The sequence below is a fragment of the Phoxinus phoxinus genome (assembly GCF_949152265.1).
Source record: "Phoxinus phoxinus genome assembly, chromosome: 11".
NCBI lineage: Eukaryota > Metazoa > Chordata > Actinopteri > Cypriniformes > Leuciscidae > Phoxinus > Phoxinus phoxinus.
This window is the reverse complement of record NC_136886.1, coordinates 33,017,187-33,035,141: the sequence shown is the minus strand read 5'-3', so window position 1 is coordinate 33,035,141 and position 17,955 is coordinate 33,017,187. Positions and strand designations below refer to the sequence as shown.

At 39.2% G+C, this 17,955-nt stretch overlaps 1 protein-coding gene across 2 annotated transcripts in view; it reads left to right on the top strand.

Annotated features, from left to right (window-relative positions):
• The window catches only part of ptprfa (protein tyrosine phosphatase receptor type Fa), a 229,810-nt gene that overhangs the window by 81,534 nt on the left and 130,321 nt on the right, over positions 1-17,955 (top strand). For both annotated transcript variants that reach the window (XM_079628592.1, XM_079628591.1), the window contains exons 3-4: positions 5,923-6,068; positions 11,007-11,148. In XM_079628592.1, coding sequence (XP_079484718.1) covers positions 5,923-6,068; positions 11,007-11,148 — 288 coding nt within the window. The remainder of the gene's footprint in view (positions 1-5,922; positions 6,069-11,006; positions 11,149-17,955) is intronic.

Below are 17,955 nucleotides of genomic sequence, written 5' to 3'. Positions count from 1 at the left end.
CTGTTCAGAAATCCAAAATGGCGGCCACGTGCAACTAGTCCATTAAAGGTAGGGTAGGTCAGAATTGTCTAAAAAAAACTTTTATTCAAATTTGTTTAAACTGTCTTTATATACCAATACATAATTAAAATGCAAGTACTCTGAAATAGAGAGTATAAAAAACTGAGTGACTCTAGTGTATTTAATCTTCAATAAACACAGCTCATTAATTCCATTCACTCACACCTAAAAACGGGTGCGCGACTGCGCGCACGTGGGCAGAGCCAGTAATAGCGGCGGTAGTCATGGGGACGGAGAGTGACAGTCGCGCAAGCCAATCAGTTGTTTCGTCCCGGTAGGAATTAATGAGCTGTGTTTTTTGAAGATTAAATACACTATAGTCACTCAATTTTTATACTCTCTTTTTCAAAGTACTTACATTTTAATTATGTATTGGTATATAAAGACAGTTTAAGCCAATTTGAAAAAAAAGTTCTTTAGACAATTCTTACCTACACAACCTTTAAGTGTGTCTCACAACTAATCCCGCCTGACATGCAGAATACACACACAAACCACGGCTCGGCTGATCATCTGGTTTCAGAGCTGTTGATGCTCATTAATCCTGGGATCTGTCAGCGAGCAGATTAACGCTGTCCTCGCTCCAGGCGGAGGGATTTGGCTGGTATGTTTGTGGTCGGCTGATTGGCCTGTGCGCTGCTAACATGCAGGCCCGTTATACATAGCATGGAGTTCTTGGGTGATTCTTAAATTATGGAAATTTTAGTTATGTGTTTCAGCTATGCCATCAGATGCTGAAATATTTGTGAAACATCCGATCATGCTCTGTGGGTTTCTGCCACTGTGTGTGATAATAATTGGTGAAAAAAAATAATTTTAAGTACTAGACTTAGACTTAAGGCCCATTCACACCAACAACGATAACTAAAAGGATTACTATAATGATATCTACGTATGTTAGCATCCACTGATATCGTTCTGTTTATTTTAAGTGCACGCTGCAGTTTTGTCATCTGTCACTTTAAATGCTCGAGCTTTTTAAAACAGGATGGATTCTGATTGGCTGTCAGTGTTTTTATCGTTCATCAGCTGGGAAAAAAAAAGTGTTCTGAAAGTGATTCCAACAATATAATTCCTCTGTTATATTGTTATCATTGTAGTGTGGACTTATATTTACACTGATTTTTAGAAATATATCTTTATCGTTATAGTTGTCGTCTTTTGTGTGAACAGGCCTTTAAGACTGTCATCATGCAACTCTCCAGTCACCTCTCATTTCTATCATAAACTCAAATTTAACAATATTCTCTGTATTTTTTTAACCACATAAATTTAAAATATATGATTTTTAAATGATTTTTAAATAGTTTGTATTTTTATTTGATTTATTTTTATTCTCAGGATGAAGTATTGTAGTTATAATGGTTATATTTTCCTGATTTTTGCTCTTTTTATGTTTTATACTTTTACTAGAAAAAAAGAAAGGTTTATTAAATCCTGACCCGGGAATTGAGATGAAGAGATAAATGATAGATAATCGGGACAAAACTGCATCATTGCATTGATTTTCCGTTAGTGTAGCGCTATCAAACATGAATACCCAAGGGGGCTAAAGTTACTTTTGAATATCTGTCATTAAGCCAAATGTATTATTATTATTCAGGCAGCTAACTATACACATGACAGTTTATATGTAATTAACTAATTAGCTTGCTTAGCAATTTTGTTATATTGCTTCTCCCTGACATAATTAAGCCGGAATAAAAAAAACTGACCATAGAAGAAGATATTTATCCAGTGCTTACTATATATAGCACCACTTGTGACGTAGCTGAGAATGCAACTTGTATATGTTTCATTATAAAATGTTGTTTGCAGCATTTGGAAACCTATGCTTGTGTACCTTGAAGCGTGTGGTAGATTTTTCTTCTTACGCACTTGACTCCTAATTACCTGGGGCGTCTCCAATCAACACCCAAGCGTCTGCAGTCGACACTTAATAATATTTACCTGGGGCGTTTCCAATCCACACCCAATCGTCTATAGTCGACACTTAATAATCTTTATACTCTAGCACTTAACTAGACAGACTTCAGACAATGCCTTCGAATATACTTTAATCACGGCCGGAGGATCTCAGACAAATTTCAGAGAGAATCCCACCAGCAAAAGAAAATACAACAGTTTTTATAGAATATGAGCATGGCAAAAATGATGTGAAACTACATAATTTCCCCACAATTTGATTGGTTCTTCATATGCAAACCCTTCTGTTACTAGGTAGAAGCAACTTAGATCTTAAATCATTAAAATCATTAGTTCAGTTACTTCAGAGACTATTCTAGACTGTTATATTTTTGATATTGTCTAGTCAGCATCTCAGGATTTTCCACTGGTTTCGACACAAACTTCAGAGTACATTTTGTTCAAGTGGTAGAGTGTTAGGACTAAAGGAGAAGTAATGTTAGATGCTATAATTATGATTAATTTGATATACAGTTTACTATTTTATTTATTAAAAAATCCATCACAAGCGTTTGCGTTGAAAGCCGTACTTGCATACAGTATGTTTAGGGCTTTTATGGGTTAAGCAGGTTCAGTCTCAGAACTTGGTCTCCTTTAGGCCTTACTTGTACTTGGTCTTTTTTTTTAAGCCCCAATTTCAACTTTTTTATGATTAAATCATGAGATTGTACCGTAATGATGTATATGCAACAGACCAAAGCTTCTGTTAGAAATGTTTTGCATCATGCATGAGTTTAGTTGTTGTTGTGTTTTTTTATCATGCATGAACTCCTGTTTACATGCGATTTTCTATGTAGTGGTTTCTTAAGATAAAATATAAATTGTCTAGTTGATAAGATCATGCAAATTTGAGTTACAGTCCATAAGGAGCAATAGAATAGACTCAAACTCAAAGTGGATGCCATTTATGGAGAGAGAATGGGGATAGATGGGATTAAACAGGGATGCTGGGATGAAAGTATTGTTTTTTGTACACCTACACTCTAAAAAATTATGGGTTGTTTCAACCCAATTTTGGGTCAAATATGGACAAACCCAAATGTTGGGTTAAAAATTAAAATTAAAAATGTTAACCCAACGGCTGGGTTTGTCCATATTTGACCCAAAATTGGGTTGAAACAACCCAGCATTTTTTAGAGTGTATGATTGGCAGATTACATGAAAAGAAACCTCGGTGTCCTGTGTTTTGGTAAGGCAGAGTGAGGGCAGAAACTTTGGGAGCCAGATTGCTTTGCGCTGCCTCAAGAACACACATGAAAGTCAACACGGTAAATATTGCAGGAGGCCAGCATGCTAGCGGGCACAAAGAGCCTTGTGTGACTGTGAATCTGTAATGCCTGTCTTGTGTGAAACATCCAGGGTCGGAGGTCAGCAGGCAAGGTGACTGTCTGATAAATCAGTCATGAGATGAAGTTTGACCTCAGGTGTTTCAGGGGAGTCTGACGGATATACCCAACCAATCATCTGGAAGTGTGATTTGGTTTTAAGTTATCATGCACCATCAGTGTGAGAATGTGTGTCTGGGTTTGCTTAACTGTATTTTAAGGACAAAACTGCCCACAGAAGCTTAATTTGGCAAATCTCCAATCTCAAATGTAAAAGAGATTCATACTAGATAGATAGATAGATAGATAGATAGATAGATAGATAGATAGACAGACAGACAGACAGACAGACAGACAGACAGACAGACAGACAGACAGACAGACAGACAGACAGACAGACAGATAGATAGATAGATAGATAGATAGATAGATAGATAGATAGATAGATAGATAGATAGATAGATAGATAGATAGATAGATAGACAGACAGACAGACAGACAGACAGACAGATATACAGACAGACAGACAGATAGACAAACAGACAGACAGACAGATAGACAAACAGACAGACAGACAGATAGACAAACATACAGACAGACAGACAGATAGATAGATAGATAGATAGATAGATAGATAGATAGATAGATAGATAGATAGATAGATAGATAGATAGATAGATAGATAGATAGATAGATAGATAGATAGATAGATAGATAGATAGATAGATAGATAGATAGATTCGCGTTTTGTGGAAAGTTGCCATAAACCTCATGTGAAGTCAGATAATCTGTTGGCAGACTATTTTCTGAACACGCTGCATCACACGAGGGTGACCGTAATGACATCAATTCTGCTGACATCAGTCCCGTGAAGCGCGCGCGCGAGAGAGAGAGAGAGAGAGAGAGAGAGAGAGAGAGAGAGAGAGAGAGAGAGAGAGAGGAGAGAGAGAGAGAGAGAGAGAGAGAGAGAGAGAGAGAGAGAGAGAGAGAGAGAGAGAGAGAGAGAGAGAGAGAGAGAGAGAGAGAGAATTAGAGAAAGAGAAAATGACAAGGTCCCCTGGACAGGAACTGGTACCGAGACAGCTCCTGCCAAAGAAAAGATGAAGACATTGTATCCAGCGACGGCGGCAGTTTGCATTATGCATCTGTATCCAGAGACAGAGGTAAACAAAGCAGGCAGTGCACGTTATGATATATCTGTTGTTCCCCGCGGTGCGCTGGATGGCTGGAATCTTTAATTACGTTCCCGTCAGCTCTCTGTTCCTCCACAGGCACGCTTTCACCAGGGGATGGCGGTGGACAGGGAGCTCAATTTGTTTGGGTTGCCATGGCTCGTATTCTGTCAGAGCATTTAATTATGCTTTTGATACATCCTCAGAGATGAAGCTCTCATGGCTTATAAACAGTTTATTGTTATCTCAAATACAGCCAAGCGGAGAGCTTAGGCAATAGGGGAAATAGAATTCCCTCATATTGCCTGTATTTATTGTTTCTCACCATGAGGGACGTGACCCAATGCACACGGAGGAACATTACTTGCACTGTCCTGGAGGTCTAGCTCAAGGCAGGGTTTAGACGCCGTTAAAAGATCTGCGTTTGTTCCAACGCTTCTAGCAAGGACAGCTTTATTGCGCAGTGAGTGCTCCTTCATAACTCAAGAGGCTTAAAGGAATAGATCACCCAAGAATGTCATTCCAAACACATACTATTTGTGACACACTGTGTTATTTTAGTCTCATTGAGATAATATTATAGTTTTATATATTTTAGTATTTTATGTTTTATTTAGTTTTAGTATTTTGCTGTGTTCATATTTTTTAAAATGTCTATATAAATGTATTAATAATTATTTTAGTTTTAGTTATTTTACTACATCACGTTAAACCAAATGAAAATCTGAAATAAATATTTTTTTCTTTTTTGTAGGCTACTGTATACAGGTAATACAATATTAAGTAATAAAAAATATAAAAAATTATGTTTTTAAATGCAGTTTTAGTTAACTATGATGACCCTGGTGACACAAAAGTACTTATTATCCAAAAATGTTCAAGCTTCTGTTTTCCGTTCAAATAAAGATTGAGATTTATATTGTCAAGCTCCAAAAAAATTGAGTATCCCAAATCTAGTCCATATGACTTGTCCACTATATTTATGTCAATCCGAAGTCTTAGCTTTGTTTGAGAGACTGACTGAAATCGTAGTAGGTGTCCATTCATAATTTTCCCCACAACTCTCAAATCTCAGTTGCTCTGCGTTTACTATCAGAGTGGAGGAAATACTAATTCATTTTTTTAAATTCATAATTCCATTTTCGATGAAATATAGCTGGAGTCATCAATTAAATGAAACTAATAAACCTTTATATATTTTCTAAAAGAAAATGAATGTGGATGGTATAGCTCATGGTTTGGAAGAATTTGTTGAGAAATATTTGAGTTTTGATTTTTGATCGCAAAATTTAGTATCTTGGCAAATCTGAGTTTGAGACAAACTCTCAGCTTTATCTTATTGCTGTCTAGGGCAAACAGTTGATCTTTTACTTTAATGCTTCTCTCTCTTTCTCTCGCAGGCATGCCCAGTTTCATTAAGACTCCTGAAGATCAGACAGGGATTTCAGGAGGGGTGGCGTCCTTCGTGTGCCAGGCGGTCGGCGAGCCCAAACCACGGATCACCTGGATGAAGAAGGGCAAGAAAGTCAGCTCACAGCGCTTTGAGGTGGGTTTGAAGTAATGAGATGTGCTTTGTTTATGCATGCACTCTGATCAGATGTGATGTCGAGCATCATATGGGAAATCAACCTGCTTTCTGCCAGCTGTACTTTTACCGGACACACTCAATCAGATGCAACAAAGATCTTACCATTTCTTCTCACCAGTGGCTTCAAGGCATCCCATATAATACAGCAGCACTCTTTGATTAAGATCATGTGTGAGAGGTTTTCAGCTTTTATCATGACCTGCTCTGGGCTCTAGAGAACATCAGGGAAGTGTCGAGTGTTTCTTTGAGTTCATACGGCAGTGCTGATATCTGTACAGCTGAGATTATGCTGAACTCACCGACACATAGGGTTGGGAATCGAAAATCGATTCCAATTCTGGAATCGAATACTTGAGATCAGGAATCGGATACTTGTTATATAAATTTTAAATTTCGATTCCTCTTATCGATTCCTTTGTGAGCATTTCTATGACTTTAAACCGATCTTCTGTGCTGCGCACACACCAAAAATGCGCTCGCAGAAAATGTGATTTTAAACCATTCAAGCGCATCCAAAATGTGCGCACAGAAAAAGTGATTTTAATGTGATTTTAAACCATTCAAGCGCGAGACGACTGGTGCACTGCTTTTTTTTTTTGTTCTGCAGGCATGTGTAACTATATTGGATCCATTGAGCCTAATATTTCTGCTGCCGTCTCTATATTAACACTAATCAAACAAAAGACAAAGAGTAAATTCACTTATTCTTGACTGAATCACTTTTTTTTTTGCTATATTTGTAATGTATATTTTATTTTATTAAGTGCAGAGTTATTTTACATTTGATTGCAGTTTATGTAGGCTACCTGAATACCTGGAAATACTTTGAAACACTGTTTATTTCAATCGCATCTTTGTTCAGTTGCATCTATTTGCTGCGATTGCAAGTTTCTTATTTGTTCTTTTATAATTACTGTGTGTTTGTCTTTAATGCTCGAAATTGATATTAGTTAGGCTAGTTGTTTTTCTATAGTATTTTTAATCCACAGGCAAACGTTCCTTGCGTAAGTGTTCTTTAGCCTGTTGATTTTTGTTTATGACATTCAGCTACAATTAAATGTTTTGCAATAACACTAAATGTGAATGATATCTAAGTTTTATTTTTTACCTTATTGGAGTCAAAATTAGGAGTCGATAAGCAGAATTGAAATCTGAATCGGATTCGTTACAATTCAAAGATACTCAACCCTACCGACACAAGTGTCACATTGATATAATGTGCAGTGAGCTCAAATGATGTATGTGGTCTGCAAGTACCGCAGGCTTGATCCCAGGTTAAAAACTATGGTCACTGAGATGGCAGGGAGATGTATTTTTAATGACACAGCAAGGCCAAAAAAACGCTGACGGCAAAAAAGAGAAAAGCAGCACTTATTTTTGGACTGGAAAATGAAAGGTGCTGTACGAGAGAGATTAAATTCTGCTAAACGTACTGTAGCTACTCCATTAAACTGCCCCCATTACTTCAACCACTCTCAAAAACCAAAACATGTTGAGACCGCAAACTCACAACTAAGCTAAAAATGAATTTGACTGATTGAACTCCGGTCAATTTTAACATTGAGCTAAATTTTTAGTACATTTGGAGTGCTGTCAATACAGAGAACAACGACAAAAATCGGTGTTGCCTACACCGTATTATCCTCTTTTTAAAATTTGCACCCTATTGACTTGAATGGGGTCTAATTTTAAACCTGCTTTTATTTCTCTTATCATCCTTGATGTGTCATACAAGTGCCCAGCTATGTTAGATGATTCCTTCAGAGTGAAAACGGGTGAATCTGACTGCAGTACAGTAGATGTGAAAGATATGAATAAAAATGATGTTATATCAGCCAGCGCACATACCTGTATTTAGTTCCTGTTTTCGGTCGAAGTCCAAAGTAGTCGATTGTCGAGTTCACGCGCATAGGTTTAGTTACCTATGATCACGCGCGTGAACTCAAATTTTAAAAAGAGGATAACACGGTGTAGGCAACACCGATTTTTGTCGTTGTTCTCTGTATTGACAGCACTCCAAATTTACTAAAAATTTAGCTCAATGTTAAAATTGACCGGAGTTCTCCTTTAACCACAACCATTGTCTCTGTGACCAAGACACTTACACCAGGTTATACTCCAGGTGGATTGTACCTGTGATCACTGCACTCCAAAATTGATCACAACTTTATATTCATGTTGTGAGTGCAAGCTAACACCAATGCCCTGATTCCACCCCAGACATAAGCAGATCTCTCTATTCTGGCCCGAAACCGGCCGAAGAGAGGCGCATCTGGACCTGATGCTACTGCTGATGAGTTTAGTGTGGCCCCTGTTTGGCCCCAGACAGTCAGAAGTGACGTTTTTGGAGGAGTGAGCAGAGGAGGTCTGACAGGTCACCCTGCTCTCCGGCCAGTAGTAGAGAGCTCATCCTTCACTGTCCTGGCACTGATGCAGTCTTTGTCTCCGCTGGCAGATTCAGCAGCTGGACCGTTGGCAGTACAGGTCTGGTGTGGACACTTTAGGGTGAGCGGATCTTGGACGTGCTGGTTTGCCTAAAACATTTCCGGCCGTGGCTAATTTATTACTATATTAACTCTATTCCAAATCCCAGTGAGCTGCCAACATGAGCAGCATTCATAATCATCTTTAATTAATGAATTAATAATAATAATAGTAATTCATTATAAATAATGTATCATTATCATAAATAATAAGGGCCCTATTTTAACGACCTGAAACACAAGTATCAAACGCGAAACGCAAGTAACTTTTGGCGGATCCCGGGCGCTGTTGCTATTTTACCGGCGGGATAAATGAATGGGATTGCGCACGACGCAAATCTAAAATGTGTTGGTCTGAAGTTGCTTCATTATTCATAGGTGTGGTTTGGGCGTAACGTGAAATAAACCAATCAGAGCGTCCTCTCACATTCCCTTTAAGAGCAGACGCGCTTGTTTCATGGCGGATTGCTATTATAACGGCGGATTTAATACAGGCGCACACAACTTACATGATGGTAACGGTGATTTCACAGTCTTCAGAATTTAGTTTCCTGGTTCTTGACGGACAACCCACTGTCAGATGTCCTTATATACCGATGTGTCTCGCCACTATTGATCAAACAGGTTTGATCCGTCATTACTACAGTTAGCCTGAATAATTTGGGTAAATGTGTAAGCTAGATTTATGCCTATTTTTTCACATCTTCATGGACACCACAATGATTTCCCTCGTGTGGTAATATTTTTCCTTGTAATTATGTATAGTTTGCAAAAATATGAACTGCTGCGTCTGTGTAGATGAGAGAAGCAAAGTGTATGCTGTTGTGCACACGCTACATTATGGCCAAGCATGCGCCCTTAAAATAGCATCTGAATAACACGCCACTGACTTTAGACGAGGTTTTTCCTGATCTGTGGCAGAATTGTTTTCTGGAACTGCAAAATATCACCAGGGAACGTTTGCGCCGGAACACGCCTCCTCTTTTCACTAAACCCCCAATTTAATTACACATTTTAATATTACAATATTTAGCTTAACAACATGCTAAATCAAGACTACTGAAATCAATTATGAATAACTATTTTCTAAGTTTTGCCTATGAAGAATGTTCCAGAGCAGTCCAATTTGAGGTGTCAGTTGAGATCAAGGCAGCTCACTGTGTGTTGGAACAGAGCCATAGAGTCTGGGCAAGCTGCAAAAACGGCTCTAAAATCATTATTTAAAAAAAAAAACAGCTCATGTTTACGCATCACTGCCCATTCAGCAACTTTGCCCGTCCTGAACGATGAGCACTCCTCATTATATGACTTTTAAAAGTCTTTAAGTTACAGTAACAAAAAAAAACTGAAAAGTCAGGCAACGTGGAAAATTATCATGAAAACCCGTGAAAATCTTAAATAAAATGATAAAAGAGAAGAAATTTATACTACAGAACAAAAATACAAGGCAAAAAATACAGTCCCTTTAAAACTATTCTATTGTGAAAGCTGATCAGCTCAAACTTCAGTATTTCATCCCAGGAAATGTTGCGTTTGTTTTCAACATCAGTATAGACAGGACAGGCTCCAGCAGGGGTGCTCAGGTTGATCTCAATTTGGCAGTCGACCTAAAAACAGAGAGAGTCTGACGGCAACGCAGGCATGAGGGCTCCCCGAGACGACCCTCCTCACGCTGTCAACTAAGCTGATCGAGCGTGAACGAGACGGGGGCTGACAGCGCCAGCATCTCACTAACTCTCACACACCCAGATCTCTCTGTATGTGAAGCATCACTTTCTTATGAGAGTGAGTGAGGTTGTTTCCAGCTGGGTTTATCACTTTTTGGAACTCAAAACATTTTGGCTGGTTATTGCTATTTTTGTCATGATTTTGATAGTAAGCGCAAATAAATCACACTACCAAAAATGTTTTACCATCATGTTGTTTCAACCCTGAATTTGTTTTTATATTCTATGGACCACAAAATGAGAATGTTTTTTTCCATGCAAAAAAACTGGATGATAATTTATACTGTCAAGCTGGAAAAGGACAAAGATTAGTAAAAGTAGTCCATGCGAAACATGCACTTTATTATAAAATATATTATACGTTATGCTATATCTACAAGTATATTATACAAGCCATGCAGTAACTTGCAGTACATTTATTTTTTTATTTATGCATTTAGTTATTCATTCATGCATTCATTTTTGGGTAAACCATTACTTTAACTGGTATATATTCTAATTTAATGCAAACTGGACATTTAGAAGAGTGTGTTAATAACTTTGCAATGTCATTTTAGACAAGTGTGTTAATGTGTTGTTTATGCATGCAGATCAGTGGACATGTCTGATTGTCTATTTGAAGAACAACCTTTGATTTTTGATGCTGTAAATCTAATAATATCTGTATGTCTCTGTGTGTGTGTCAGGTAGTAGAGTTTGATGATGGCTCAGGCTCTGTGCTGCGGATCCAGCCATTACGGACACATCGAGATGAGGCCATTTATGAGTGCACGGCTACCAACAGTGCTGGAGAAATTAACACTAGCGCTAAACTTACTGTATTAGAAGGTAAGAATTCTCTCTCTCTCTCTCTCTCTCTCTCTCTCTCTCTCTCTCTCTCTCTGTCTCTGTCTCTCTCTCTCAAACAGCATATTACTGTCCTAGCACTTCATGATGATGTCCAACTACAGTTATTTTATCTCAATTCATTGCATGCATTGTGCAATTAGGAATGGCGGAGATGTGAAATTAAAGAAACGCTGGCTGTAGACTGGCTGTGTTTATGGTTCCTCTCACACTCAGATAATAACCGTTCTGGGAACATGGCGAACAGGAATTGAGCTGAAGTTAGATTCAGCAGGTGGTCTGACTGACTGGAGCTGGGGCGGGTGGGTCATGCAAAGAGCTTTTCATGGTCGTTTCCTTTTAACTTTGAGGTTCCACATGTAATCACTGTTAGCCTTGGCAAATATTCACTTTGTTTAATGAAGTTACCCTGTTGCACAGCGGGAAGATCTGATTAAAGTGATGCTGTTTACTTTCTTAATACACATTCCTGCTCTTATTGCACATTATTCATCAGCGCATGTTGTTCCAAAGAAGAAAAACTAATGACTTGCAACCTCCGAAACAACATTCCTGTTCGTCTGATGCCACCTAGGAGACGCTCTGAGGATGAACTTGAACTTTAGCCTCCACGTCGGGGTCAAAAAGCCCCCACAATCCACTGCAAAGTCACATTCAGCTCTTATTCTGATTTTAAACACCCACTTTATACCATCCAGTTTCCCATGCAAATAGTCATCACTATGGAAATAAAATAGTTTTGAATGCAGTTTAATGTTGACTGAGGAAGACGGAGAAAGAGAGATGAAAGGATATATATTGTGGTGGGGATTTTTTTTTTTTTTGTGACCATTTTTCTGCAAGTTACATGTTTACACCAGTAGGTGGTGACAAGTGACTCATTTGATTGACTCAATAATTTATTCATATGATTTGTTCAAAACATGTGACTGGCTGCATCAAAAATGGCTTTCTTCCTTACTATATAGTAGGCGAACAACAATTAGAGTATACTCCAAAAACAGCAAGTGAAATGTATCCGTAGGACTTACTACTTAATTTGAGATTCTTAAGTGCGTATCTGATGGACACTTTACTGTCCCATTAGGCCACGGGAGAGAATTTGTGAGTGGCTGTGAGTGACACAACTGACGCTGGTGGGTCACATGACAATGACAACATGATGGATGTAGTATGTCCCGATTATGTATTGTTTATTATTTATTACATATTTATTATTTACTTATATAAAATAAATACCTACTCGGAGTGTATGCGATTTTGAATGCTGCCACTGTCTTTATAAGTCATTTAAATCATTCACTCAACTGATTTATTCAAAACACTGGTTCATTTAGGAATTATGAGTGACGACGAGTCATTTAACTGAGTCAAGTGACTCTTTATGAGTGAGTCATGTGAATCGTTCATATTACTAATTTGTTCAAAAATGCTGATTCCTTCAGGAATGACTCAAGTTATTTTCTTTCAGTGAGTGAGTCATTGAATCATTAAGTCAACTGATTTGTTCAAACTAGGGATGCACCGAATCCAGATTTTTTTGGGGTTGCCCGAATACCGAATCCACTGGTTACGATTCTGCCGAATCTGAAACCGAATACCGAATCCTACTCCCATCCTCAGTCCATTAACACAGTAAACCCATGAATGAAGTAAACAACGTAATACATTTTTTTTTTTTTGAAAGACTGTCCTTCCTTTGCCGTACCTGAAGTTGCTGCATTTTGGTTGCTGTCTGTAGATTTCTTCATGCACAACTCATATTCTTTCGGATGTTTCATACGCAAATGTTTTAACAGCGGCGATGTTGTTTAGGATCCTTCCACTATACAAATCGGCATTGCAAATTGAACATGTTGCTCGACTTGAATCGCCCTCTTTTGATTGAAAGTACAGCCAAACAACACCTTTTCTGCTCACAAGTTCCATTTTCACTTTCTCACAGCCAACTGCATTCGAACGGTCCACCTGACCTACGTAAACACCTGACCTACGTAAACACCTGACCTACGTAAACACCTGACCTACGTAAACACCTTCCCGTAATCACCGGCGACGTGGCGCATAGTGCAAGTCTAGGGTTCGATCTCGGTGGAACAAAATTCTAAAGTTCGGCAGAAACCGAACCCCGTCAAAAAGTCCAATATTCTGCCGAAGCCGAATCCTGGATCTGGTGCTTCAAACAACACTGATTTAATCAGGAACAAAACACCACCTATTGTGTGTTGCCTTGCCACTTAATCTGGGACTTTGTTTGGAACTATTTTCAATGTCAGTGTAAAAAATGGTCTGGCATTACAGTTTTTTTCGATTGCTAAACGACAGTGAGCACAACTGGAGCTACATGTGCAAAACTCTAACTACAGTCTGCACTACCAACAGTCACCTGAGCTAAACAGTTCACATCACCTGCAAAACTCACTCCAAGCAACACAACTCTTAACACATGGCTCAAAACAGGCTCAGTGCAGCCAAACACTATGCACAACCCTCACTGAGATAACACACACTGTCACTCAGAACACACTGAGAGTAAAAACACTAGCATCAAACACCAATACAGAAAATACAAAGTTTTCATCTTTACAGTTTGAACAATTTCAGTGACTTCATACAAAGTAATATTTTCTTCAAAGAAAAGAGTGACATTCTTTCACATGATTTATTTACAGTAAATTTTTAGAACATAACAATTCTTTAAGGTAAATGAAAATTAGCAGTTTGCTTCACAATAGTCTGTAGTAATTTACAGAATTACAGTAATGAGGAAAAAAAGGTAGAAACTAAAAGTACATGTAATTCAAACAAATAATTGAGGGGCTAATCCTGCTAATCTCTAGCATCAGGCCACAGGTTTTCATCAACATCACATCAAATGTTCTCTCTTGCCATACACCTGGGGAAGAACCTTCTGGAGTGCCTTATCCATCCCTGGTAGTCCTCTGGACTCGTGTCCTCACATCCGGCACGCATGGCTTCCAAAAGAGACATTTGGTCATGTGGGTGGTGGTGACCAAACACTTTACACCTCCAGGCAGAGAAAAACTCCTCTATTGGGTTGAGGAAGGGTGAATATGCAGGCAGGTACAAAACCATAAATCTGCGACAATAGCATTTTCCTGCGCATCTGAAAATATGTTTCCCCTTCCTCCTGTTGGGGCCAGCCTTTGGGTTATGTTGTATATTACAGTATATACAGTAATACAGTAAAAATATATTTTACAGTCAAACTTACTGTAATATATATCTGTGTAAATATTCTATAATTGCAAAACAAAATCAATTCCTGTAATGTTCTCATTTACTGTAAGGATGTAACTCTCTCCTGTTTCGGCTGAAGTTGCCATCAGCAGTGTTTGAAAGGCACAAGGCTGAAATCTATTCTGTTTTGAATGTGTGGTTCACAGTTTTGACAGCAGTGTGTTAGCATTTGAACAAAGTGCTGTAAATCCACAGTGTTGTGCAGGTTGTGGTTAAAGTCATGGGATAAGTGTGTAGAGTTTTGAAAACTGTGTTCAAGCAATGAAAAACTAACTAGAGTTTGGTCCACATGAACTGCTGCTGTGCAGACTGTAGTTAGAGTTTTGCACATGTAGCTCCAGTTGTGCTCACTGTCGTTTAGCAATCGAAAAAAACTGTAATATGTATTACATCTAAGCAACTCAATATTAACTTCTTGAACTGTTGCATAAAAGCAATACTACACTGTTGGTCTGAATATTAGCTGCTTCTTGTGCCTACGACCTAAACTGGGCCGATATTCAAAACAAGCAGTCTTGCTCTTGTGATTCTGCTTTAATAGATTTTCCCAAAAAACTCCTTGAAATGTTACTTGCCTTCTTCTCACATGCTGACTGAGGGAAACTATAAAAGTTCAGCCAAACCCGGCGTTTTGTTCTCAATGGTTTGTTATTCTGCTGATGGTTATGAAGCTTATCAGCCCTCCATCTCACAGGACTGTGAGGGGAAGAAACACACACACTCTCTTCCACAGGATTGGAACATGTGCAGCGTTCTGATAGCTGCCTCTGTTCTCCGTAAGCCTCGCTGTGGTTCCTCTGCTCAAAGCAAAGAGTCGTGTGTGTGTGTGTGTGTGTGTGTGTGTGTGTGTGTGTGTGTGTGTGTGTGTGTGTGTGTGTGTGTGTGTGTGTGTGTGTGTGTGTGTGTGTGTGTGTGTGTGTGTGTGTGTGTGTGTGTGTGTGTGTGTGTGTGTGTTTAAAGATGCAAGTTCATTTCAGGGCACATTTGAGTAGATTACCTGTGCCTGCAGCTCTGATAGTGTGTTTTTTTCCATGCCTGACCCTCTGACCCTGTGGTAGATTACAGCACGCAGACACACACACACACACAGAGAGATAGGCGACATGTGTTTTGTGTGTGTGCCGTACACTACAGCTGGGTTCATGTTCAAACATGAGGAATATGGAGGTGCTGATACTACATGAAGATAAATCTCAGACTCTGTTCTTAGACAGAGGCGATGCGGCTGCTTGCTTTAGTCCACGGTTACGGCTCACTGAAATTCAACATCCTCATGTAAAGGCGGTTCTAGTCATAGCACGACACCACAGGGTATAAATCAGGGTGTTTGTCTTTTTGTAATATATCTGCGTACTAATCTGGGGAATTCAGTTCGAGGGAAGAAAATTGTGGGTTTATATGATGCCAACTGTGTTTGAAACTGGGCCACGCTCTCTCATGCTTTCGATCCAAAGTGGTTAAATGTGTGTGTGAGCCACGAATCAGCAGGTGGGCTGAACCTGTGCAGGAATTAGGTTTGTAGGTTATGTCTGTGATATCATTATAGTCAGAGCAATATTTCTCACCCGGCCTTTGGTTTACATCAGTGTTTCTTGTCCACAGACTAGCAGATTTTCTTACCAAAATGACTGTCAAACGTGAGCAGTGTGTATTGACAATTACACTGTGAAACACATGGTACTAATCAAGCATGAAGATAAAGCACAACATGACAATAAGCATAAATCAGCACTAATTATGTTGCTTCTGTTGAGGGTTTATTCATTTATGTTTTACTGTTTAGTCAAGTTGTGTAATCAAGTCTTCTCTTCTTTGAGCCAGTTCTGTTTGCATCTCATCTCTTCTTTTGCTCATTTAGTTTGTTTTCTCATCTCATCTCATCTTGTCTTGTTTCATCTCATCTCTACTTTATTCCTTTCCCTGTTGTATTATTGAATATCATCATTCCGTCTTGTCTAATCTCATCTGTGTTCATATGTTCTTATCTTTCTCTTCTATTCTTCCTTTCTCTTCTCTCAAATCATCTTGCCTCTACTTTCCTCTTTTCTGAGCCTATTCTGGTGTCATTTTTCACATTTCATAAATGCTCATATGCTCAGGATTTCACTGAAATGATCAGCATCTAGAATCTGAGTTCAAGAACTGCAAGGCCTTTTCAAGATGTCCTGAATATACAGCATGCACTACATGCTCCACCATACAGGAATTGTAAAACTCCTCTAGGTATCTTTTCCCAGAATGACATGAAGTGTCAACTGGAGCGACATAAAATAGTGACATAAATGTAAAATGTATACACAGACGTCTCCCCTGACAGAAATCCAATATATAGCATCACTTTCTGTGCATGCAAATAGATGAGGTGATTCAGACAGGTAATTTTATCCCATAGACATTTGCAAATGTATTTTTCCAACAAAAGTAATTCCTTATCGGCAAACATGCTCAGCAGACAGACGCCATGTGTTTATTTCTCTCTGCTGCTCGCCGGCTTACATCTTGAAGCTGTTAGAAAGGCCTTTCCAAAGATCAGCTAATGCGTTTAACAGGGCAGTGGGCAGAAATTACAACATGCCATTTCCATTTTGGCATTTCACACACACAGAATTGCTGATCCATGACATAGGTTTAGTTTCCAGTGGTTGGCAGGGGCCCAGTCCCCCACTGAGCGGAGTTACACTTTAGCAAAATATCAATTACTCAGCTCTCCATCAGTCGTGCACTGCAGCAGAGTAAACACACACCTCCTTCCTCAGCATCACTGGGCTACCTGCCATACACACCTGCAGGAGACATTTAACACTACGAGCAGATACATTCACCATCACATCACTGTGTGTGTGTGTGTGTGTGTGTGTGTGTGTGTGTGTGTGTGTGCGTGTGTGTGTGTGTGTGTGTGTGTGTGTGTGTGTGTGTGTGCGTGTGTGCGTGTGTGTGTGTGTGTGTGTGTGTGTGTGTGTGTGTGTGTGTGTGTGTGTGTGTGTGTGTGTGTGTGTGTGTGTGTGTGTGAGAGAGGTTTGGTAAAAGGTGTGGATTTGCACAAGCTATCTATCCATCTATCTATCTATCCATCCATCCATCCATCCATCCATCCATCCATCCGTCCGTCCATCCATCCATCCATCCATCCGTCCATCCATCCATCCTTCCGTCCATTACTCCATCCATCGTTCGGTCTGTCTATCCATCCATCATTCTGTCTGCCTATCCATCCATCCATCCATCCATCATTCTGTATGTCTATCCATCCATCAATCTATCCATCCGTCCATCCGTCCGTCCATCTTTCAGTCTGTCTATCCATCCATCCCTCCATCATTCTGTCTGCCTATCCATCCATCCATCCATCCATCATTCTGTATGTCTATCCATCCATCAATCTATCCATCCGTCCATCCGTCCGTCCATCTTTCAGTCTGTCTATCCATCCATCCATTCATCATTCTCTCTGTCCATCCATCCATCAATCTATCATCCATCCAACCATCATTCAGTCTGTCTATCCATCCTTCCATCCTTCCATCCATC